Below are 25,285 nucleotides of genomic sequence, written 5' to 3'. Positions count from 1 at the left end.
CATGAACAAGATACACCTGCATTGTCGATGACAAGATAACACTACTACATAAATCGATAAAAAGCATTGCATGTGCATTTAAATTGAATTGCTTAAATCTTCCTGGTTCGCTGAAAACACCGGAAAAATAGGTCATAAATTAAAAAAAAAACACATCCAAGTTCGCAAGACAAACATTTTAAGTCACTTATTCGATTGAGTTGGTTTACTTTTGAAATGTGAGTATCGTTTAAAAATACGCCTTCATATTTCATTGACATGAATTTCTACATGTAAATTTCTAATGTCTGTTTCGTTTCTACAGTGGTATGCGTCACTTAACACTGAATGTTTTGCTGCATATCTTGCACGTACATGGGTTAGGTAAGTTTTTTTTCTTACAGCTTTAAGGTAAAAAAAATCAGATTTTAATGTCAACTGATATTCCCTTGAGATTCATAGGTCTAAGTCCGGCGTCACTCGTCGTCGGTCATGAAGTCGATAAGGCTATAAAACCCAACACAGTTTTTGGATATAAATTTTAATTTTGCTAAATCATGACGACCACTCAAGGCATGCAGTTTCTCTTTACTAAAACATTTTAAAAGTCAGAGTGGGTTACACGTTTTATTCAAACAGAAAACCTAGCACTATACCAGCCTACCTGGGAGGAATATCCCTGGCCAGATAAAACGAGAGACTATGGTAGTGAGAATGCAGTGGACGGTATGTACACTGATCGTGGAACTGGAGGTCAGTGTGTAATATCTGAGGATAGAAAAAACGTTGCTACATGGAGAGTAGACCTTGGAAGAGTTGTCAGCATCAGTCACATAGACATCTACTATAGGACTGATAACCTGCGTATGTACTACTTATCATTTTTTATTACTACAAAATACTACTATTAAAAGAAATGTAATTTCATAAACAAGGAAGTTTTTATATTTGATAAGCGACACAGCATATTTGCTGAGGAAAATATATGTACATAGACAAAATTTTGCATAATAAAATTTTGCATAATAAACTTCTTTAAAGTATGTGTAATATAGTGTTTGTCGCCAAGTGGTTAGCACGCTAAGTTGCAAATATCTTCTGCCAATAAACTAAGCAAACAGTACATTTTTAACTGTAGAGGTATATTATCGTCTAGCCTGGTCAAAATTCCTGGGCACGTTATATTAATCATCAAACAACAAACTGGCGGCCAAAATGTAAGAGATAGGTAAAAAAGTATTTAAAATAGTACGACATAATTCATTTCAACGATTTCCATCACAAGCGAGTCCTTAGGATTACGAGGAATGTTTAACATAACAACTGGCTGATTGCATTGCAATTGTCTTGGTGTTGTCAATTTTCGGGTGTGTGTGTGGGGGGGGGGGGGGGGGGGGTCCTTTCTAAAAGACTGTAAGTTGTAATGTGGGTTCAAACCACGGATAATAATTTTCCCTAAACGTTTCCTACGTTTCTTAATGATTGGAGTGAAATCAACTCTTAAACATTTTTCATCAAATTAAATCAAACACGATGATTCTAACTGATTTATAACGTATACTTTTCCTTCAGCTATACTTGTAAAACACCGTTTCAGACCCTGTTCTTAACCTAGTCCGAACTTATTTATTTCTGAGCCTATACTCCCGGACTATATAATATACTCTAATGTTTCAAATGGTCCATCCGCAGTATTTTGGGGTCCCGCAAATGAAACATAAATCGTACCTAATATTATCGCTGTAACTCTGCTGTCTTCTCTCCTGTGCGTCTATCAGCAGACTAACAACTATGCGCAGACGCGCTTCCTATTTATACCCTTCGTCAATTCTGCTGACTCATCGCAGGGTCATCAAAACGTTTCAGACAGTTACACGAAAGGAATAGCTTATGATTGGATATATTTAATTTTCATTACAATACCATTACAAAAAAAGTGGATGAGTGGACTGGTCATATCTTTGTGATTTATACTGGTTTTCTGAGATACCATTCTTTATACGGAAAAAATGTGAAGAGCCACTTGTTTATAACAAAACATATTACCTATAGGGCCAGTATTGGTTTCTGTCATTACAGAAAACGTATTGATTTCCGTTCCACTCCGTGCTTTAAGCCCATGCACAGTAAACTCTCAGTTTTCATATCTCATTATAAAAAATGATTGAAAAAAAGTTTCACAGTCGTTGTCAGAGCAGTATGGGGCATTGCCACTTTTTTTTTTTTTGCTTTATTATCTTTATATTCAACATTCAGTTTACTTTTCATAATACGTTACCTGTACTTTATATGCGTTTATTTACAACCACGGATATATAAGCTACAATCGGACATAAAACGCACAACACTTGACCACATATCTTGCTGTATGAAAATGTTTGCATCTGTTGAACCTGGAATTTTTTGCGACAAATAATGCACGTCCCCTTAGTTTTTTCAACAAAAATAACATGGCGGGTGATGTTTGTAAACGTAGAAGGGGTTTTTTTTACGAAGCGTCCGAATACTATCATCATGCATTGTACATGCAACTGAACTTTTTTCTGTATTCATAACTGCATCCTTTGTATAAGGATGCGTACCTGATGCCAGAATGGCAAGGGACGGAAAACGCTAACTGACCCATCACATTTTTAGCTCACCTGAGCCAAAGGCTCAAGTGAGCTTTTCTGATCAGAATATGTCCGTTGTCTGTCGTTGTCGTCGTCGTCGTTGTAAACTTTTCACATTTTCATCTTTTTCTCAAGAAGCACTGGGCAGATTTCAACCAAATCTGGCACAAAGCACCACCAGGTGAAGGGGATTCAAGTTTGTTCAAATGAAATGCCACGCCCTCTTTAAAGGGGAGATAATTGAGAATTATTGAAAATGTGTTGGTATTTTTCAAAAATCTTCTTCTCAAAAACTATTCGGCCTGAAAAGCTTAAACTTATGTGGAGGCATCATCAGGTAGTATAGATTCAAGTTTGTTCAAATCATGGTCCCCGGGGGTAGGAAGGGGCCACAAGAGGGGGATCAAGTTTTACATAGGAATATATAGAGAAAACCTTCTTCTCAAAAACTATCAGGCCAGAAAAGCTCAAATTAAAATGGGAGTACATGTATCTTCAGGTAGTGTAGATTCAAGTTTTTTCAAATCATGGTCCCCGGGGGTAGGGTGGGGCCACAATTTGGGGATCAATTTTTACATGGGAATATATAGAGAAAATCTTTAAAAATCTTCTTCTCAAAACCTATAAGGCCAGGAGAGCTCAAATTTTAGTGGAAGCATCCTCAGATAGTGAAAATTCAAGTTTGTTCAAATCTTGGTCCCCGTAGGTAGGGTTGGGCCACAATTGTGGGATAAATTTTATATAGGAATATATAGAGAAAATCTTTTAAAAAATTTCTTTTAAAAACTATTTGGCCAAGAAAGCTCAAATTGGCGTGTAACAATCCTCAGATAATGTAGATTCATCATGGTCCCTGGGGGTAGGGAGAGGCCACAATGGGGGATAATTTTTTTAATATAGAGAAAATCTTATTAAGTCTTCTTCTCAAAACTATTAGGCCAGGAAAGCTCAAATTTGAGTTCAAGCATCCCCAGATCATATAGATTCAAGTTTGTTTAAAGACCGGGTCTGAGGTATCAATAGCAGCCAATGAGGAAAATGGAGGAAATTTCCATTTTCTTGCCACCTTTCATTTCAGAGGATAAATTTCTAAATTTACACTTTAATCAGGAAAAACTATAACTTAAATTTTGTCATGCAACTAAAGTAAACTGAAAGGCATCTCTAGATAGTCAAATAATTATTATTGATGCATTACTACTTTAGAAATTCATGTTCAAAATTTTGAAGTGATCCAAAAATTCAAATTTCCTCAGATTTGATTGACAGATAAATGTAAATGGCGGGACAGCTTGTCTTACCTCAAAACTGAATAACACTTAGTAATCCTTCTTAATTGATTTATTACTCTATCATCACTGGTAATCATAAACATAGAGTAAGAACACACACTTGTGTAGAGCTGGAGAGTCAGTCCTGTAGCTTCACACTGATAGTATCAAGTTCTCATATCTGTTTACGCATGGGGCCTCCCAGGTCACAGGTTCTAGCAGTTTTAAATTATAAACATATAGGTCATCACATTAGTTGAGAAATTTTAAAAGCAATCCTATGCACTGATGCCACTGATCATGCTGATATCATCATTCTAGTGAAAAATCCAACTTTCACACAGATGTTTTTTGGGTCTAGAATACAGCTCTGTAAAACCATATTGTCAAAAGTTTGTCCCTTCAATAAAGTCTTATTTCTTTCCAAAATTTGATTTCCACCATATCGGACAGCTTCTAATGGGTCTGCATAAACAATTGGGACTTTCCTAAGTAATTGCTGTTCAGACAGAATCGTGCAGAATTAACGTTCAGCAAACTCCCCTGTAAATCATCAGTCTTCATCTGTCTCATTTTGCACTATCTTAGATCACTAGTCGATGATTCTTCTACATCCCAATTTATGAGTTGAAAAACTTTAAAATTTCTCTTCCTTCCAATTCACCCTGTTTTCCGCCATAATTTGGATAACAAGAATGTTTTGATGGGAATTTTATTAGAGCAGAGGTAAACCAAAAGGAAACTTGAGCTTGTAATCAACTACAGTGAACTACAGTTAATTTAACCTTTACATCTGATTTAATAAATTGTATGGGAATATTTTTTTCAAATATTTCTGATAATTAAAGTTCAGGCCCACATGCAAAATCATCAGGTAAATATAGTTTTTCCTCCCTGGAACCTCTTTCACATTTGCAGATTTGGAGGCTGATTTATTGACTTTTGGCGGGAGGGATTCCCCACTGAGACAGGACTAGTTGTGCATTAGGCTATAGCACCTAACCCACACTGTTGTTGATAACAGTTATTCTGACCAGTGAATTTCTTGGTTTTTTTAAGTTTAAAGTATTTTCTAAATAATTACATGTATGTGAAGAAATGATGCTACCTATGATTGATGTTTTAACAAAACTCTAGATACAAAAAACAAAACAACAAAAGGGATGCCTTGTATTGGCAGTGATCAATTTAGAAGTACATGTATGTGTAGATGCTTATAACTTAAAGATGAAAATCAGGGAAAGGAACTATGCACACCGTTTCATTTTTAAATGACCTTTAAAATTATGTAGTTCTCTGATCAGCACGCGCTTCTGGTATGCAGCTATCTATTAATAGATTCACTCTGCCGTGTTATCAGTTTGGAGGAGGGGCCTGCTTCCTTATATGCTTAATTGCCGTCCGTGTAGATATTCAACTAGGTCAACCCCGGTCCTTAAATAATAGTCCAGAGATAGGGTGAGGCCACAATGGGGGATGGATTTTTACTTAGGAATATATAGAGAAAATCTTTAAAAATCTTCTTTTTAAAGACTGTTTGGCAAGAAAAGCGTAAACTTGTGTAGAGGCATCCTCGTGTAGTGTAAATTCAAGTTTGCAAAATCACAGTCCCTACTTGTAGGGTGGGACCGTGATGGCGGTTTGAATTGTTACATAGGAATATATAGAGAACATCTTTAAAAATATTCTGGGAAAGTTTTCCGTCCAAAACTCAGTGCTTAGTGTGAAAGCACAGGTTATGCAGATTTAAGTTTGATGAAACCATGATTCCCTAGAGAAAAGTGGGGCAACGAAATGGGGGGTGGGGGGGAGGGTATAGAGAAAAATCTTCTTACAGGTACAACAACAAAAGGGGCTTGGTATTTACAAAAACATAAGAGGTGGATAAAAATTGGCAGATTTTCAATTTTTTTAAGCAAGATCTACTGTACTCAGTTGTCAAGATATTTTGATACTGTAATGCTAATTTGATCAGAATTAAGACAATTGTTGCTCAGGTGAGCGTTGTGCCCCCCCCCCCCCCCCCCCCGCCCGGGCCTCTTGTTTTCTTCTATTCTATAAATCTTCTTCCTGCAATTTTTGACATAAAATGTGACCAATGCACATGTTCTTTGCAAAGAACGAACTGCGTCTACTTTGCAGTACTTATCCCACAATTGTACCATATCCTATATCTTTTTTTTTTTACATTGCACCTGTGTCGAGAAACGCAGGGTGAATAGTTTTTGTCCATAACAAAAAGCGTTGTTGTAACAATTGAACTACTGAAAAACATCCCAACCACTACTGAAATAATTTATTTTAATAATAGTTCCAAAGATAATATTCTAATGAAATAAATTCCCAACCCTGTTGAAATAGTTTGTTTCAATATTGGTTGCAACAAAGCGTGCTTACACAAAGGTATAGTCACGTTTGATTCCTCTCAATATAGTACCTATTTTTTTCATAAATGTCTTCCTTTTTAAGAGAAAACGTGCACTAAAGAAAAAGAAAATCTGAGTAAAATACAAAGTGAACAATCTTGTATTAAAAATAAAAAGGTGTTTATACTAACCTATAATCTAAAAAAGGAAAATAATGCAAACTTTGATTTAAAAAAAAAAAACCTTTAAAAATGCAGTTCGTTATAGCGCTATTCAAGAGCTATTCAAACATTACAGGTGTAGCATTTATAAATATAAACCACTGTAATATAATTAATATTTATAAAATGGTTTTGGGTGGGTTTTTTGCAAATTTTGACTTCACGGCAGAGACGCCTTTATATATTTTTATCTTGATTCATTTTTTTTATCAGACCTATCACACTTTTTGGTGTTTTCAGGAGCATGCCTGCCTTGATGAGTTTCTTGGTCAAAGTTCAAGCAGAACTAGAACATTTTAATGCAAAAATGATGTTGTTTTAGCCAAATTTGAATTAAAGGCGCAATATATTATATTCTAAATGAAAATTCCAAAAATTTAGAAAAACTAAATGATACCCAAATATTTTTTTTTTCACTTTTGTACACACTTTGTCCAAATTTTTCCTTATCTTAATAGATGACTAATATTACAAGGCTTTTAATATTACTGCGGAAATCGTCTGCTAAGCCCTGACACCAAAGTTTTACGTTTGGCTGGTATTTACCGATGTCGCCATTGTTAGCGGCATTTTGATAAAAGAAAAAAAACAAAAGAACTTGGGTTATGTAGATCTAAGCACAGGTTGCAAAAGATCCTTAATATAAACAGCTTTCAATAATTCAAAAATATTTGATCTGGCTACATATAGGAAACTTTTTTTTGATAATTATTTAATAAAACATAACATCAAAATGCGATTTCTAATTGGATCTAAAAATAAGTTAACCATTAATATGTTTTACAGTGCGACCGTTGGGGCGAGCGCAGCATGTGATCAAATAATTAATTATGATAAATCAATAAAAATAAAAGTATCAACGTAACGTAAATGAATTTGAATGCAAAACAAATATAAACATGCCTATTTTTTCTATTAAATTTTCATTATTCATATTTTATAACATTGTTTATTTATTGAAATAGAATTTATCTCAGATACAATGTTGTTGAATAATAAAGATTTTAACATAATGTTTATTGCAGTTTATTTCCTCTTTTCTTGCAGCAGAAATTTTTCTTAAACTTACATATCAAAAATTGACTTATCATAGAGCCCCCCCCCCCTCTCCCCCCGTTAAAAATATATTTAATTTACGTATACAAAAATTGTCTGATCAAATGAGAAAAACGGTTTTGGACCCCCCCCCCCCCCCGGGAGGATGTTATAAATATGAAAATAAAGATACCATTGAGCTGTTAAAGAGCTAAATGCATAATACGCACTTACCATTCCTATTACCCGGATTAGAATTTCCCTGATTTTGAGAATTTCTTTTTCATTTTGTTTGTAAATATTTTTTGAATGATGCTGCCGCGCCCCCTTTTAAAAAACGTTCCTGGAAATTACTGTAAATATATAGTGAATAAAAGAAATGTGAGCATTCATCCAAATGAGAGCAAGTTACAACTGTTTTCTTTTAAAAAAAAAAAGATGTCCCCATACGTTAGCTTTGCCAGATTTTGAGAAGTTTTTGGTATTTATATTTCAGCAGATTTACAATAACTATTTAGAGTAATTTCCCCTTATTGTGACGTCGGTCAAGTGTCGTCTGTCTCTTTGAAAAAACCCTGAAAAAAACCTCAGTGAAATATACTGTTTTGTTTACTTAAAAATCATGATATTCTTGAAATAACAGAATTTATCTGTTTCTCAAAAGTTTTACTTTGATTCTCGCGAGAAGGAATCATGTCTAGTGAGATCGTCCGACATTGATAAATTGCATTGTGGGTCGAAATTTACTGACGCCGAAAAATTCTGTGGGATCAATGTGCAAGAAATCCATTGTGACGTCACTCGAAGGAACGACAACTCTGTTAGTCTTATGTAATGGTTTTATTTACAATGCATGATGTACATAGTCTTTTATCTTGTTCTCGTGAGAGTGTGAAATGGGAAACCATATTTACAGGGAATTGCTTGGACGATTAAAACAAGGCATTACTGGTCCGATTTACTGACTCCAAAAAAATCCGTTGAATGAATGTGCAACTAGTCCACATTTTCTAGTCACACATGCCTTGCCGGTAGAGCTCGCTTCGCTATGAATAACACAATTATTTTATATACTTAAGTTATATCAACATCTACTTATGCATCAATTAATTGATTAAATAAAGAGACAAATGCTTGAAATGTCATTTTGGTTGGTTACTATAACTTAATCTACCATAAAGCCCTTGGTGGCCCGAAAGGTATAAAATTGTACCAAGTGCTCGAATGTAAAAATATCTTCACTGAATCCAAACAATGACTCATTATTTAAAAAAGAAACAATATGTTTTGATACTTTTCTTTATTTGGTTGTATATTATGGAATGTATTTGAGCATTTATCACCATTCAGTAGACAGACATGTCTCGGAAAGACTATTTAAAAGTTTAATCAGTTGAATTATTTATCTATCTTTTTCATTCAACATCACATGGTAACTGTTATCTTAAACATCTACATAAATATTAAAATTTAATAGATGTAAATTCCTAATTAAACGCGAGGAAATAATATCCGCGTAAAATAGCGAGAAGCCCGTCTCGCGAATTCTGAAATCTCGCTTTTAATTTTGGGAGACCTGTAAACTACATGAAACTATAATGAATTTCGGCATTAGAGATTTTATGTTCTCGCGATTTGATGGTAAATCGTTGAATTGCGGAATTAAGTACTCGCGTAAAATAAGGAATCTACAGTATTCTGTTTACCTTCCGTCAGTCCGTCTGTCCGTCCGTCCGTCCGTCTGTCTGTCCCACTTCAGTTTTCCACACTTTTTTTCTTTCTGCGTTTGAGAAATAATATGAACTTTGCTGAACAGCTTCAAAATGTCAAACTACAGATCAAGTTTACACATTTGTAGCGTCTGGTTGACATATTTTCGAGAAAATTAATTTTTTATATTCCAATGTTTTAATGTTCGGGTTCGATATTCTGCATAACAGTGCATTGTTTTCACAATTTCCACAAACCGGTAGGGGACGTGTATTGCTTATGCAATACTCTCAGAATGCTTGTTTTCGTTGATGTCAGTTCATTTTAATAACGCAGTGTATATTGATTACATTTTAAATAATGTTTTTAATTTTTTTGTATTTTGTAACTTATTCTTTTTTTGTAATTGAAGCGTACAAACTATATATAAAAAGAATGGCGGGATTTTATGTTTATGTTTCCAACACAACCTCTAAGACTGGTGGATATCTCTGTCATCATGATAAAACAACAGACCAAAATATGTTGTCTGAAGATCAGCGTATTAACTGTACAATTCAAGGACGATACGTTATCTACTACAATGAACGCAGACAAGATGTTCAGTATCCTAGATTCTATTCAGAGTATGCTTATAATGAACTTTGTGAGGTGGAAGTATACGGTGAGTCTCATTTATCTGGATTGTATGACTAATACTTAATGCAAAAAAAAATAATGTTAAATTCTAACTAAACAAGAAATCTTGCTTACTTGTTTCACAATTTACAATATTGTTTATATAAGTTCTCGCGCAGAATAAGTATTATTAAGACTGCCATATTATACTTTGGTTTTCTTTCCCTTTTAAATAAAATAGGATGTAATGGAACTTATGGAGACAGTTGCATTTATCCATGCCCAACAAACTGCCAAAACAGGAGATGTGATACCAATACAGGCCACTGTTTTAGTTGTATTGCAGGATATCAGGGTCAAAAGTGTAACAAGGGTATGTTTTGATTATCCCCATTTTCAATAGTAAGGTGCTTTGGATGAGGTGTTTTCATTTTTTTTTTTTTTTTAAATCATAAGGTTCAAGATCAAATCCTTACTGATTTCTAATGCATACACTGTTAGCATTGAAAATTTGTGTGATTCGACTTAGTTTCTGAGACTGAATGTAAAAAATATGTTTTGTACTTTTTTGTTGATTTTTTTTTTCACAGGAAAAATCAACAATGTATTTTATACCAAGATTATTACTGTTACAGTAGTATATGTTTTCAATTCAAGTAATGTTGAAAGTTAATGTTTTTACTTCTAAATTCTTTCTTACATTATATATTTTATTCGTAGATTGTGATGAAGGAAGATATGGAATGCATTGTCAGTATAACTGCAGTCGCCATTGTAGAGAGGAATTCCATTGTTATCATATCAACGGGACATGTTTAGATGGATGCGCTCCTGGTTATAACGGACCTTTCTGCAATATCTGTAAATGCATATTTGTATAATATATGCGGTAACCTGTATCGATACAGTAGCCACTGATAATATAAAGTTGCATCAATTGTTAGAACCTTGACCATTAATAACCTAGCTGTTGAGTAACTCAACTCCGAGACTTTCAGACCGAATCATATGCATAGAATGAAATTTGAACCACTAGTATTCAACTTAAAAGGCGATCGTTTTCTCTTAGCAAATCAAGGTATACAAGGTATTTTTCCAATCCGACTCTAACGAACTAGCTTAATTGATATGGTTAGTCCAATTAAAAAGACAATTATAGCATGATGCGTTCTGAATAATGTGTAATTATTACTTGAGCGGTTTATTGTTTCTTTTAAAAGTGGTATGAAATGAGAATTAATACAAGTTGTACTGATATAATCCTTTTAAAGTTATATCAGATTAATGCATTGCAAATAATGGCTACTAATGCTTTTTCTTAGAAACACATAAAATGGTTTTCATCTAATGATTGATTTAAGGACGACGGACCCAATTCACTTCTAGAATAGTGATTTTCGTGGAAATTTTATATGAGTTAGAATTACTGAAGATATATATAAATTAATCAAAAAATTACATAAAAATCAAATAAGATTTTTTGTAGGGACCATTTAAAAAAAAATTTGTTTTACTTCTCTTTTCAATTGAACATAATGGTGTTCTTCTGAAAGGAATTTTTTTTTAAATTCTGCATGATGTGTCCTATCCAAATTAAGATATGGTACTTATATGATGATTTTGAATTAATATCATTTAATAATGACCATGTCATCGACTCCGTTTTAACGGGGACACATGCCAAAGTGCGGTTTGTCGTTATTTTTCTTCAATTTTCGATGAGAAGCACTGCGCAATCTGTAAGAAAAGGTTCATGTGTATTATTTAGAGGTTTATTTATAAAGCAAAACAACTATCAGAGTATGCTAAACATTTATGTATGATAAAATACTTCAAATGGGCGGTTTTACTATATTTTTAATACGAGTATTAAAGCGGATCTAAATGTAAATGATTTTTTCACTGGCTCAAATTCTGTAAACTAACCTATGTAGATAGTAATAATTAATTTAAACAAAAATAAAACTCACCACAGTACTTGACATCTCTTAAAGATATTTGTACATGTTAAATAATGTTCAAAACCATATTTTAGCATGTTTAAAAATTATAGCAACATCGACCACAACTTGCGCTACATTAAGTGTGCATTGATGACGTTGAACAGCTATGTATTGCGTCATAACCGATTTTTCATTGACTTTCTGTGATTGTGACGTAATATTGAGATTTCAATGATCGTAGCAATCACTCCTTTTAGCATTGCAATATATTTGCATATTCATTGTTCTTTCCCACTGTAAGTTCATACGGAGGAAATGCAATTATTTTTCTATATTCGCTATTGCTCTGTCTGTATACTATGACGTCATAAAGATGTGACGTCATATACTTGTCCATGACGTTATAGATTTTAACCCAATATACAATAAATCAGATGTTTTTCTCCAACTCCATAGAATTGATGTATTTGATTAAAACATGTCCTTTTATTACATTTTAAAGGAATTACTGTTATAACATATCATTGTTTTTTTTAACAAATCTATGTGAATTAGAAAGATACATTACAGTCTGAATGTTTTTTTTTAATGCGATAGCTAAATGTCAACGTCTAGGCTAATACAGGGTATTTGCGAGTGGTAAAATGCAAATATAAGTAATAAACAACAATCATTTAGTGAACATGGCGTTATGAATAGGAACTGCTCTGCTGGTAATTTTTTCATATGGAATATGCCAACAAAGCAATTGCTATTCATAACGCCATGTTCACTAAATAACGTTGTCTATTTTTTTTTAATATTTACGCGAATAGAATCGGGACTGCCGTCCTTATAATAACACATTTATACTGTTTTAGATCTGTAAAATACATTAAAAATTTAAATTTAGTAACGAACATTAACGCGATATGAGTAATTGTTTTAACATATCGTTGCTATAATTACTTGAAATTTTTTCCAAAGATAACAATTTAATGCTTTTTTAACATTTTCTTCGCTTTTGTGATTTATTTCTCAAAATCCATATTTAAAATACCGTTAGGTTCAAATATATTGAAATGTCTATGTCATCCCAAATCTTGAATTTTGATGACAGCTTGTGACGATGCACTTTATGCTATTCAGTGTATAATGAAGGGATAATGAACATTATTTAATCATTTTTAACTAAGTTAAATACGTATGTATTGCTATATAACAAATGAACTAAAATCACAACATATAAGAAGCCGTTCATTTTGCACCTTAAACTGTTTTAAAGAGTAATCTAAATTTTAAGTTGCTTATTACAATATCACAATAAAATCTACGTTGTCCATAGACTTCAATGCAAAATCCATAGTGTAATTAATTGGACAAAAATCATCATTTTAAAAAATTCCTTTGATGGAGTAGTCATTTTTGATAACACATTTATAATGATATCATGATTAAGAATATCGGACCATTTGTTTATTATGTACATAATGTGGTCGTTATAAACTAAATACCTTAACATAATTGAACATTTGTAGCCTCGATGTGAGACTCATATTTGAACCTGTTTGTTCTATGTTGTTATAAATGCCCAAGCTTTCCAATACTATGCATAAAACATGTGTGGAGTTTTAATGCATGCCTATTTATGACTTCTGAATGTAATTTAGTTTATACTATAATATCAGTAAATACATATGCAAAGATAGACTTACCTATATTGTTTAAAATTACCCGTGTTAATAAATTATACTAGTATATCAAATGGACTAAAAATATATTTCTGAATGTATGTAGCTAAATGCTTTTATATCTTGTGTAACGAAAGCCTAACATTTTTTCAGCATGCGAGGAACCATATTTTGGCATTAATTGTTCACAGAAGTGCAGTTATTGTTTCAACAAATCCTGCCATCAAGTAACTGGCGTATGCAGAGTTCAGGTAATGGCTATATAATGACTGATTGAATGATTTTTTGGTTAAAAAATAAAAAAAAAATGAGCTAAACGAAAAGACCCCGATCAGTTATAATATGATACACATATGGCATATATAAAAACAACATCCATTCTATTATTTTTCAGCCCATAAAAAGCACTGGTAGTGATGGCGCACAAATTTCTACTATAGTCGGGGGAAGCATTGGTGTTGTTGTTGTTGCTATTATCATCGTTGTTGGACTGATTATATACAGGCGGTACAAATAATTATTCATGTTAGAGACTTAAATATTTTAATTATAGGAAGCAATGTTTTACCAGTTTGAAATTTTTGGGATGATACATATTTTATTCACTAATCATCATTTGAAATACGTCTTTTATATAAAACAATAAATCAAAATTTGTATCATATATCTTTGGATCGGAAACTTGCAAGTTAGATTCTATTTTTTCTTATTATCAGATCTCTGCTCTCGTTCTCTCAAACAATTTTTCTGTTTTATAATCTACCTGTGAATTATTTGGAAGATTTTGTTTGTTGGATAACATTTTGGTGAACAAAAGTATTTTTTTTATTTTCGAAATTGCCTGCTTTTACTTTGCATTTGCAATATGTTGCGCTTTCATATATGTCTAATTATAGAACCCAAAATGCTTCCCGGAACCAACAGGAATCTTCAAATAGGAACAATGCTAACACCGTTACAATCAATTGTAAGACTAATATGTGATTTCAATACATAACGGTCCTTGAATTGATAAACTTCAGCTATAATTAAGATTACATAAACAAATGTTTGAAAAATTTAAAACCATTATCATTTTTTAGCTACTCCAAACCTGGAGTCAAACTTTACAAACATTTACCAGAACATAAATGTAGGAAATGGCAAGGTTGTAAAACGTTCCAGAAAAGCACAAGCTACAGGGAAACTAAGTAGAGAATCAAGAGATGACGATGTTGATATTGATGAAAAAATTCACAACGAAAACCCTTACGGAGATGTGTATGTCAACCAAGAACGCGTATCTGATATCTTGATAAAAGATTTGGAGAAGGAAATACACGAAAAATCGAAGAAGGAGAACGATGGTTTTAAAAAAGAATACGCAGTGTGTATCACATATTTGTTTCATTTAGCTATGCTTCTAATATCATCAACGTGACTCTTTGTACAAAAGATATACTCATTCTACAATTGAGGTAGAAAAAAATATAGCACACATTATTACCATGTACGTGTTTTGTTACTAGTTTATAACATATTGTTGAATACGTTGTTTCATTTTAGACACTTTTATACGGAGAAAGACACCCATGCCATGTTGGAAAACTTCCGGAAAACATTACGAAAAACAGATTCAAGACAACTTTTCCCTGTAAGTATAGTTATTAGCAAAAACACGATCTATATTTTTTATCATTTTCATCTTTGATTACATAATGTGTCGTTTTAAATCTCATAACATTTTTTTATCAGGTTAGCATTGAACTAAGTATTGTGTTGTTTCTAAATTAATTTTAGACGACCATTCTAGAGTGATTCTGGTGAACACACATTCGGACTACATCAACGCAAGCTTTATGGATGTATGTATATGATAGAAACTTTTAAGTTGTTTTTTTTTTCAGTTTATTTTTTAAAACAAAATAGGATATAATCTTGATCGCTTTTTAGGGTTTGTCAAAAGAAAAGGCATACATTGCAACACAAGGTATGTCTTTTCTCCGAATATTCTTTTGTTTTGGCACAAAGACTACTGAATATGAAAAATCGCAATTTCGTACATCAGAAGATAAATACCTTGTATTTTAAAGGACCTAAACCGACCACAATCTCCGACTTTTGGTCCATGGTATTACAGGAGAGCATTGATCAAATTGTAATGTTAACAAATTTGAAAGAAGGAACAAAGGTAAACATTATGTTATTGTAATTTATCACTGAGTGTTATGAATGTAAATATCATTTTTCCTTGAAATTTCTCGTTTAATAACTACCTATTCTTTTTAGTTTAAAAGTGCACAATATTGGCCAGATTTACATGAAACCATTACTTGTGACAGAACTACCTTACATACCATTAAAGAACAACAGCATGCTCAGTATGTTGTTCGAAAAATAAGAATATCACACGCAACGGTAAGTGAGATTTTAATCTTTAGTTAAACTACTTGTTTTTTTTTTTGTATCTACATGTGTATAAATCAATGCGTTATTTGCTATTTGTTCTGAAAAATCGTGAGTAATAACTACACTATATTAGTAATGGATGATTTTTAATGTTTACAAACTCTCAACCAATATTGCCACATTATTTAAATTTCTCCTTATGAAACACGTATTTGCTAACTGTCGTGTTTTAGCTCAATGACAGTAGAAAAATAACTCAATACCACTATACTGCCTGGCCGGATCACGGTACACCAGAGCCACTTTGCTTATTACTTTTCCATGATCACGTGATTAGAACAAAACCAGGAAGACAGAATGGCCCAACATTGGTTCATTGCAGGTATTCGATAGACATTAAAAACATGAACTATGTAAGCTGTTCTTATTAAAAAAATCAATTGTCTAGATTGTTTAAGCTCTTTGCGTTATAGTAAATTTGCATTAGTGGCAGATGTTAACAAATTTACTTTCTATAACGTCTTTTCGACTATTGAAATAAAACAATGCAATGCTTGTTATCTCAATTTCCATTATATCAGTGAAATTAGGAACAAACACTTCAAATTCTTTACTTATATTTGTTTTTAATTAAATGAATTTTGTGTTTCGTAAAGTGCTGGAATAGGCAGAACAGGAACGTATATAGCAGTAGATGTTCTGTTTGAGGCAGGCAAAACGGAGAAAAAAATAAACATTGCGGAATACGTCAAGAAAATGAGACAAAATCGCATGAATATGGTCCAGACTTATGTGAGTTCAAAATATACTCTTTTTTTAAATTTTAACGTAGTTAAATATATTAATTTAATTTTTAAAAGTCAAGTAATATCTTATATCCTCGAGAATTACAAGCACATTGTTTTTATTCATTGTAAAAAAAAAAATTTTGTTTTAGGAGCAATACAAGACAATATTTTTGACTCTCAACGAAATGTTTAAAGCAACAGCCGCTGCTCTCACTGAAACGGACTTTCTACGAAAAGTACAAAAACAAAACAAAGTTATGCTTGGAAAGGAATTTCAGGTAGATTTTTTTCCATTGTTTGTTACAAAATTATTGCTGCATACATTATAGTACAAAATTTGCAAAATATACAGAAAAGTCATTTTTCTGGTAAAAAGATAACAATAAAATTATCCTTTTTATTATTTTGACTGAAGAGATGTGCATGCCTTTTTCCATAACATTGTTACATTTCGGTTGGCCATTTTAGATAGCATTTAGATAAATTCTGTATTTGAACTTTTCTCAACACTCTTTGATACCACTGACTGTGAAAATGGTGTCAGCTATATGTAATTCATTAAATTCATGTTCATTTTCAAACACCTTTATTAATGCATTGTAATGTACAAATCTTATATATACATGTATCTCAGAGACTTCTGTCAGTCCGGCCTCATTACGGAGAAACCGACTACAAGATGTCCTCACATGTTCAGGGTGCTCGATCGGCAATTCATCCTCGTATGTTTATTTACAATTCATCTTAGTGAATGGAAAATATACAAAAATGTTTTTATAATTGCCAACTACATTGTTTTACAATCTAAAATAATTTCTTGAAAAAAAAATATTGTAATAGTTAAAGTCCTTTCTTTACAAAGCCCAGAAAAATAGGAAATTATCGTATGAAATAGATACTATATGTAATAAACATTTGTAATGAGGTTAAGTCCATTCTTACATTTTAGTTGACAAATACATCATTTACCTGACATCGAATGTTCCAAAACGTGGAACCTACATTAATGCAATCGTTGTACCAGTAAGTGTTACAATTTCATAATTTAAACTTTTTCCCCAAAAATATAATTCCAAACATTATAAAAAAGAGGAAACATTCAATACAATGTTATATGTAATAATGTAATATAAAACATGTACTTGCACCTTCTTGATTTTTTTTTCAGTCTTTCATTAATCAGAATGCATTTATAATCACCCATTTCCCGGCACCAGGGGACACTGTGGACTTCCTTCGACTGATCACAGATCATGACTGTGAACTAGTTGTAAGCACAGAACCTCTGCATGAAGTTGAATCGGTACGAATATTGCATAACATATACTTAACTTTTCAATAAGACCAAAACGCTGCTACAAATTTTCATAAGCTATAACAAACATTTTAAAAAAAAAAATAGTCACTGTAGTACTTAGAAATTAAAAAAGGTACAAAACTTAATGTGTAATTATAAGCTAGGGTGTTGTATTTCAGTCAAATCAATGGTTGCCAACCTCGACTACATCAAAAGCTGTTTCTCCATTTACAATTCACTTACAGCAAGATCACAAATCGGAGATAAAGAGTTGTAAAATTGATATTGCTCAAAATGAAGTGAGTATTCGAGGCAGTTGCAACACACACATGGGAAAATTATGCAGAAAAAAGTACAACGTGCAATAAAACAGTAACATTTTTGTACTTTATACCATCTTTTTTCTAGAAAAGCAACGAGACGTGGTCGGTCAATGTAATACAGCCGTCCTGTGTATTGGCATTGGATAGTTCACAGACAGTTTCTCAGATTCTAGGTTTGGTGTCGTTTACACAAAATATTACAACCAACAACCCCATCATCGTCGTCAGCCGGTAAGAAGACATTCATCATTCTTTCAAAATAATTAAGCATTAAATTACTGATAGATGTATCTCATTTGTAACGTATTTTGTTCAATTACATGTCATTGATTAAAATTATTAGGAAATACAAATATCATAAAATGAGTATAGCCTATATCGTAACCTTTGAGAAATTTTGTTCAATATATTATTATAAGAATAATTTTGTTTGATTAATCTCTTTTATGAATAAACAAATATTTTCTAAAGCATCTTAGATAACATGTGTAATCGTAAATACAGTTTACTATCAATACTTAAACCTATCGTGTACAAGACATAGAATACGTTTATTATCTTTTTTGTAATAACAAGTGATGGGGCTGCTTTGTGTGGCGTGTTTTGTGCTGTAAACAACCTGATTCAACAATTGACAATAGACGAGGAGATAGACGTGTTCTCTGTGGTCAGACTCCTACAGACACGACGTCCTGAAATGTGCTCATCCTTGGTAACATGTTTTGTAACTCTTTCTTAAATCAAACGGATCTCCTAATAAAAGTAACTTTTTTTACACTATTAATGCATGGTCCCTGAAACGTTATACATTCCAACTTGAACGATGAGTGAACGATGAGAGCTTGGTGACCGAACAGTAAGCGAACTATGCAATAACGGTGAGCGCGCACTTAACTTAATTTGGTGAGCAATTTTTAACGGTGAGCGATGAGCGAACACAGAGCGCAAACGCCTCGCAAAGAAAAAGGTGAACGCTACGTGAATGGAAGATGACCAATTTATTCGGAGTGCCTTTAGAGTTATCCTTACATTGTGTTGCGTCCGTAATCAGGAAAAAATAGTATATGAACACAATATATGTATTATCATCAGCCTTAAGATATTTCAATCTGACAGAACTATAAGTGAACGCTGAACATATAGTGAGCGCAAGCTCAACGCTTTGTGAGCGCACACTGGACGCGAACTAGGCGCTTTGTGAACGGTAAGCGCGAACGAAGCGGCGCGCAGAGCGCAAGTAACCGTACAGTGAAGAAACTGTGAGCCTACTGTGAGCGCACGGTGATCGCACAAAAAGTACAAACATACAGACATATGTGTGAATTTGATTGGCAAAGTTAATCAATCTGATATATTGTTGTATTACTACACCATTAAGGATTTTCACAAAGTGAATATGCACTACCATTGCTATTTAAAATGAATCTTGTGAAAAAAAAACAAATGTTTAAATTAAAATTTAAACTTGAAATGTTCTTTTTTTTTTATTTAATAACAGGAAGAGTATCGTATGATCCACGACACCTTGAAGAGTTTCATACAGTCGCAAACTGGAGAAAATGTGTACCATAACCAGTAGTTTAACCATGTGAAATTAGGTTTCAATAACTGAAAGTGATGCTGATCTTGTTACGCAAATAACAAAGGTGCTTAATACAAACATCAAAAACTAATAAAATAAGTTCAAATAAAAAAACTATGTTAAATATTGAAATATCTAAGGAATACAAGTACTTAACGTTTACCATCAAAATAATGTTACTGAAAAATTATGTTATTATATGTATGATTTTGTTTCATTTTTTTTTACTCTCTTTAGTCTTTTATTGCTAATATGAACTTATGTCAGTCATTTTAACATTAGATCAGAATTAAATTGTATGTATTTTAGTATTAAGCAATGCCTTATAAACAGTTTTATAAATAACAGCATTTAATAAAACAAGTGTTATGCTTAAATGGTTGTATTTGTTAGATTTCTTTAAGACAGAAAACAAATTGCATCCTATATGTGTCGGTTAAAAAATATATAAGAGGTTGCAGACGTTTAACATAGCATGTTAATGTCAGTTAAAAATCGTAATTAAGATGTGCATATACACATATTAAAACACAAACAACCTAACAAGAAGAAAAAATATAAGTTAACGAGTGATGAATTGCCTTCATTAACTATTCAAACATGAATAAAAATGTTTAAAGAATATTCTAGCGAGTTATAAATTAGCATAAGCATATCTAATAAGTTTTTAATTTTGAACCCGGTAAATACAAGGGGTGTAAGGTAGATGAAAATTGTTTTGAATACCTTTACATTCATTCTTTAAGTATTTAAGTGCATATTTAACTATCGGTATATATCTATAAGGCCATTTTGGATATATTTGGAAATAAGTACTGACAAAACTTTTAATAAAAGATTTTATTAGCAATATAAACATGTCCATGTTTTTTTTTATCCTTTTTCAACTTTCGTTATCTAATTCTATTTGATATTTTTATACTAAGTTAATCTTTTCATTTTTAAATCTGTAATTTATTAAATATATATATATCATATCGATGACAAGTTTATTGTCCTCCGAAACATGCAGCCAGTAAATTCCCAGGACGAATGTCGCTGGTAAATAGTTTTGGTGACTATTTGCCATATGTAGAGAAATGTAGCACCAAATCGATTTCACGGTTAGATGAAATTGCATGTTTATTCGTTGTAATTTTACATAGCAAACATTCAGAGGTATGATAGATTATGATTTTCATATTCAGAATTGTGTTTTCTTATATGTACCCATTGAATAGCAAAAATGTTCAATTCTGTGTATCATTGTACATGACGTCACAATATTGCCCAAACGCGATTTGGCAATTGTATTTTTTTAGCATGAAAATTCATTATTGTTAATGGTTATGAGCATTTTGCTTTTCAAAAACAAAATCTAAATAATATTAAGAAGGTTAGCAGTTCGCTCGTGTATGAACTTGTTTGGTACGTGATAAAAATTATGAAAATCCGTTCTGGATTAAAAGGTTTGATTACGTAATCAACTATGTTCATGTCCTTGATTTTAACTACAGTTGTATTCATATATCCTAACAAGTTAAGGAAATGAACATTAATTTAAAACATTTATTGGCTGTATATATGGGTTTGCTTTTTTTTCGTTAAGGCACTTCCTCGTCTTTTTTTTTTAAGAGACAGCACCTTATTAGCTAGGAAGAGTTTGATTTTATTAACATTTACAAATGAAAGGGTTTCGCATTGAAATTGTATTGGTTTACAAGGAATTAAAAAGTATAAAAGAAACTTAATACGTACTTAATTTGGTTTCATTCCTGAATAATGATACCCTTGCTAAATTTTACTAGCCCTTTAAGTTTAATTTTTGGCGGAGTCTCAAAACATGTCTTCAATATACAGAACTATGATATATAATGTGGCAGTTGTTTTCACAATTCATGCTCTCTTATGCGTTGTTGACATTCATGGACTAGGTATGTATGTATCTTTTCATTTTGGAACTTGTAGAGTAGTGCAAAATGATTAGTGACACATACTTTGATTCAAGTCTTAAAGGCGTTAAAAAAATAACAAGAAACGATTTGAAGTAGCTGTTATCTTTAAAATGATTAAAGTATATTTGGGATCAGAGAAAGAAAATCGTTTCGTCCATCAATGAAATATTTTTCTTGTATCTGCATCATTGAAACAGTAAATCTTGCATTGCGAAAACCTACTTGGGAGAAGCATCCTTGGCCAGAATTAGAGAGAGACTATGGAAGTGATAATGCAGTGGATGGTATGTTCAGAAATCGAAGTGATGCTGGAGGTCAGTGTACAATCTCAGATGATGGGAAATACGAGGCGGAATGGAGGGTAGACCTTGGAAGTGTGGTCAACATCAAACATATCAATATCTATTACCGGACGGATCACATGGAATGTATGTTAATTTTAACAAAGAAGGATTTTTTTTATAAAAAAAATGTAAAATACGTGGAATTTAACGATCAATACATAATGGACTGACGCGTGTTAGTAGCAGGAGAAACAAAATCAATGATATTTTTTGAATTCGAAACAGGAATACTGAATCAATAATAGATTAACAGAATCGTATAAATAAAGTGGTGATTTTTAAACGTTTTTATTAAGTTACATAAATTAAAGTAAGGATATCTTTAGCATACATACGTATGTATAACTAAAGGATATCGATCAACCCACATACTGTGCTCAAACTGTTTGTTTTTTTGTTTTTGTTTTGTTTTGTTTTTTTGTTGTTGTTTTTGGTTTTGTGTTTTGTTTGTTTGTTTTTTGTTTCTTTGTTGTTGTTTTTTTTTTCATTTAATCTTTTCTGAACACTTCTTATAGATCGTGGTCAATATAAAGATAGATTGGCAGGATTTTTCCTTTACGTATCGAACTCGACTACTAAAGATGGCGGTTTTCTGTGTTTTCATGACTTATCAACCGTAAAAAGCACCATATCATGGGACCAGAAAATCAGCTGTTCTGTGAATGGACGATACGTCATTTACTACAACGAACGTAAAATGGGCGTTTCATATCCTTTCTTCTACTCAAAACATGCATTCAATGAACTGTGTGAAGTTGAAGTATATTGTAATTTTCTATACTAATTCAATAAACAAATATATATTCAAGTTCCCGATTAATGTCAATGTCTATTTGATACTTGAACTTTTTTTAACCTTAAAAGGATGCCACAGTTCATTTGGTGAGAACTGTTCACACAAATGTCCTACAAACTGCCAGGGAAGTATATGTGACAGCAACACAGGCCATTGCTTTAGTTGTGAATCGGGATACATGGGTCTTAACTGTAGCCAGGGTGTGTTTCTTCAAACATTATAAACAAACGTAGAGCTAAAACAGAAATTTTACATTCAGTTTCCTTTACGCATTTTCTAAACTTCGATGTTAACGTTTCAAGCATAGCGCTTTAGTTTGCCTCCAAAAAGCTTCTAAATCATCTAGAATAAATAAAACGGGGTGTCAATAACGAACACGTCAAAACATAACGTTCACTACGCGGTTTCTTATATTTACATGAAATATAGTGTATGTGTGTTGACATTACCAACGTATTCTGTTGTAGAATGTCGTATAGGTCATTACGGTAAGAACTGTATTCATAACTGCAGTAAAAACTGTAACGTGACCCGCAGATGTGATAGTATGACAGGGCAATGTGAGGGAGGCTGTATAACAGGTTGGAGAGGGAACACGTGTAACCAACGTAAGTTTTATTGCTTCTCGTGTGTGGTTATTGCTAAATCAGAACTAATGTTTTAAATAATTAGAATTACATGTGTTAATTGGTTTAAAAAAGAAAACAACAACATATGTCATAGTACTTTTTCGGGGTTTTTTTTCTGATTATAAAGACGACTGAGGATTATTCATCAATCTCATAGTAATTGTCATCGAATGAATATGCCAGGTGTATAGTTAGTCTTTTCTCCTATTCATCAAATAAGTGTTGCTTTATGCATACATGTACATGTATGAACACACTTACATGTACATCATCATTTTTTTTCTACGAAGTATTTCATTTACACAACTGCAATCAATCAATTTACACATAGATTAAAAACAATTTAAGTATTTCTTGCTAGATTAACATGATTTTTATTGCCAAAAAACTGTTGCTGTTGCAGGCATTAACAGGCAACCGTGTGAAGAGAACTCAAAGAATATCCCAATTGTGAATGTTTTGACATCAACTGCAATCATAGTCACAGGGAGTGTAATTAATTATATCATATGGAAAAGAAATGCAGGTCTTATACAGTATTTTGTTAAATTTGCATTTTTCAGCGTCTTTTTTCTATGATAACACTATGAATCAATCCTGTATTGTACAGTCCAGTAAATTTAAAAGATGTTTTTCTGGAGAACAAGCGGAATTTGCATGATTAAATATTGAATCTCACATTGTAACATTGTATTATTATATTCAATTGTAAAATTGCTGAAAAAAAAACTTTTTTATTATTTGACCAAACTTCGTGATATTGAAATCAAGTATGCATTTATAATAACATTATCATATAAAATTATATTATTAAATTGTAGCCAAATACGCCCAAATGGGGTAGGAACTACAAATAATTATCATTTTAAATGTGGATTTGTCCGAGGTATATTATACATTTAAAATAAAAACAGATGTAACCATTGTTGTGTAAAAAGGGCATTTTGATTGCTTAAAGAAATAAGACTTGGTCTGTAATGTTAGTTTTCTATTTCTAATCATTTCTAAATTGTTGAATCTTGTTATGTCTGTTTTTAGCCTTCCAAACACTGTGTCACATCAAAATACAACAGTCAACACAAAAGGTAATTTGATAAGATGGGAAATTCAGTTTTAACACTTGTTAAATGATTGTAATTATCAAAAGCAGCTTCTTATGTTTAAAAAATGAATAACAAAATGTCGCATGATATAAGTAAAAAAAATTATAGTTTTACATTTTTACCGGGATATACGTACAAATGTAGACAGTATATTTAATAGCATGATTTCATTTTTTTTTCCAGAGAATGAAGATCAACAATATACAAAACTTAAAGAGGAAAATGAAAAATGCAATTCCTACGAGGAAATGCACAATTATTCAAATTCAAATTGTATGAAACTTGGGTATCATATAGACGACATAAAGAAGAGTAAATTCTATCCAAATCTTTGACTTTGGCTTATTTTGAATCTCAAGGTCGTTTATAATTTGAAAAATATATTTTCTAAGACATAACATTAAATTTCACATGACAAGGAATTGTACCATATATGGATGGTATTAAACTCAACTGGACCTTACCATATTATTTTACGCTGACTTATTTTTCGACCTTTCAAGGTTAAATAAAAAAAGAGATCTTTGGCATACCCTGAGTACACAGATATGGCATTTAGACTTGATAACATCATTCTTTATTACTTATAACATTTGGCCCATATTACAAAACCTAGGGGCAAAAAGAAGACGTGCTTTTTTCCTAAAAAAATACCTACTAGTGAACCTATGTTATC

At 32.1% G+C, this 25,285-nt stretch overlaps 1 protein-coding gene and 1 long non-coding RNA gene across 3 annotated transcripts; both read left to right on the top strand.

Moving 5' to 3' along the window:
* Positions 1-103: 103 nt before the first annotated feature.
* LOC105324501 (receptor-type tyrosine-protein phosphatase epsilon) lies at positions 104-20,642 on the top strand. Its single transcript, XM_066070730.1, has 25 exons — positions 104-218; positions 305-363; positions 619-843; positions 9,607-9,858; positions 10,054-10,185; positions 10,533-10,673; positions 13,579-13,676; positions 13,820-13,932; positions 14,322-14,392; positions 14,508-14,791; positions 14,971-15,058; positions 15,205-15,269; positions 15,358-15,394; positions 15,498-15,595; positions 15,694-15,822; positions 16,047-16,195; positions 16,470-16,605; positions 16,751-16,879; positions 17,236-17,323; positions 17,551-17,624; positions 17,770-17,904; positions 18,078-18,197; positions 18,307-18,452; positions 18,798-18,933; positions 19,720-20,642. The coding sequence occupies exons 2-25, from the start codon at positions 309-311 to the stop codon at positions 19,798-19,800; spliced, it is 2,982 nt and encodes a 993-aa protein (XP_065926802.1). The 5' UTR covers positions 104-218; positions 305-308; the 3' UTR covers positions 19,801-20,642.
* An 811-nt stretch (positions 20,643-21,453) lies between these two features.
* On the top strand, positions 21,454-23,480 carry LOC105324500 (uncharacterized). 2 transcript variants are annotated; one of them, XR_010709098.1, is made up of 5 exons: positions 21,454-21,720; positions 21,935-22,165; positions 22,597-22,848; positions 22,946-23,077; positions 23,345-23,480. It is a non-coding gene; the product is annotated as an uncharacterized lncRNA (long non-coding RNA). The 2 variants fall into 2 exon arrangements; XR_010709097.1 differs by lacking the exon at positions 21,454-21,720 and having other exon boundaries at positions 21,800-22,165.
* Positions 23,481-25,285: the final 1,805 nt, after the last annotated feature.

The sequence above is a fragment of the Magallana gigas genome, chromosome 1, assembly GCF_963853765.1.
Source record: "Magallana gigas chromosome 1, xbMagGiga1.1, whole genome shotgun sequence".
NCBI lineage: Eukaryota > Metazoa > Mollusca > Bivalvia > Ostreida > Ostreidae > Magallana > Magallana gigas.
The sequence above is the reverse complement of the archived record's forward strand: the minus strand, read 5'-3'. Positions and strand labels throughout refer to the sequence as shown.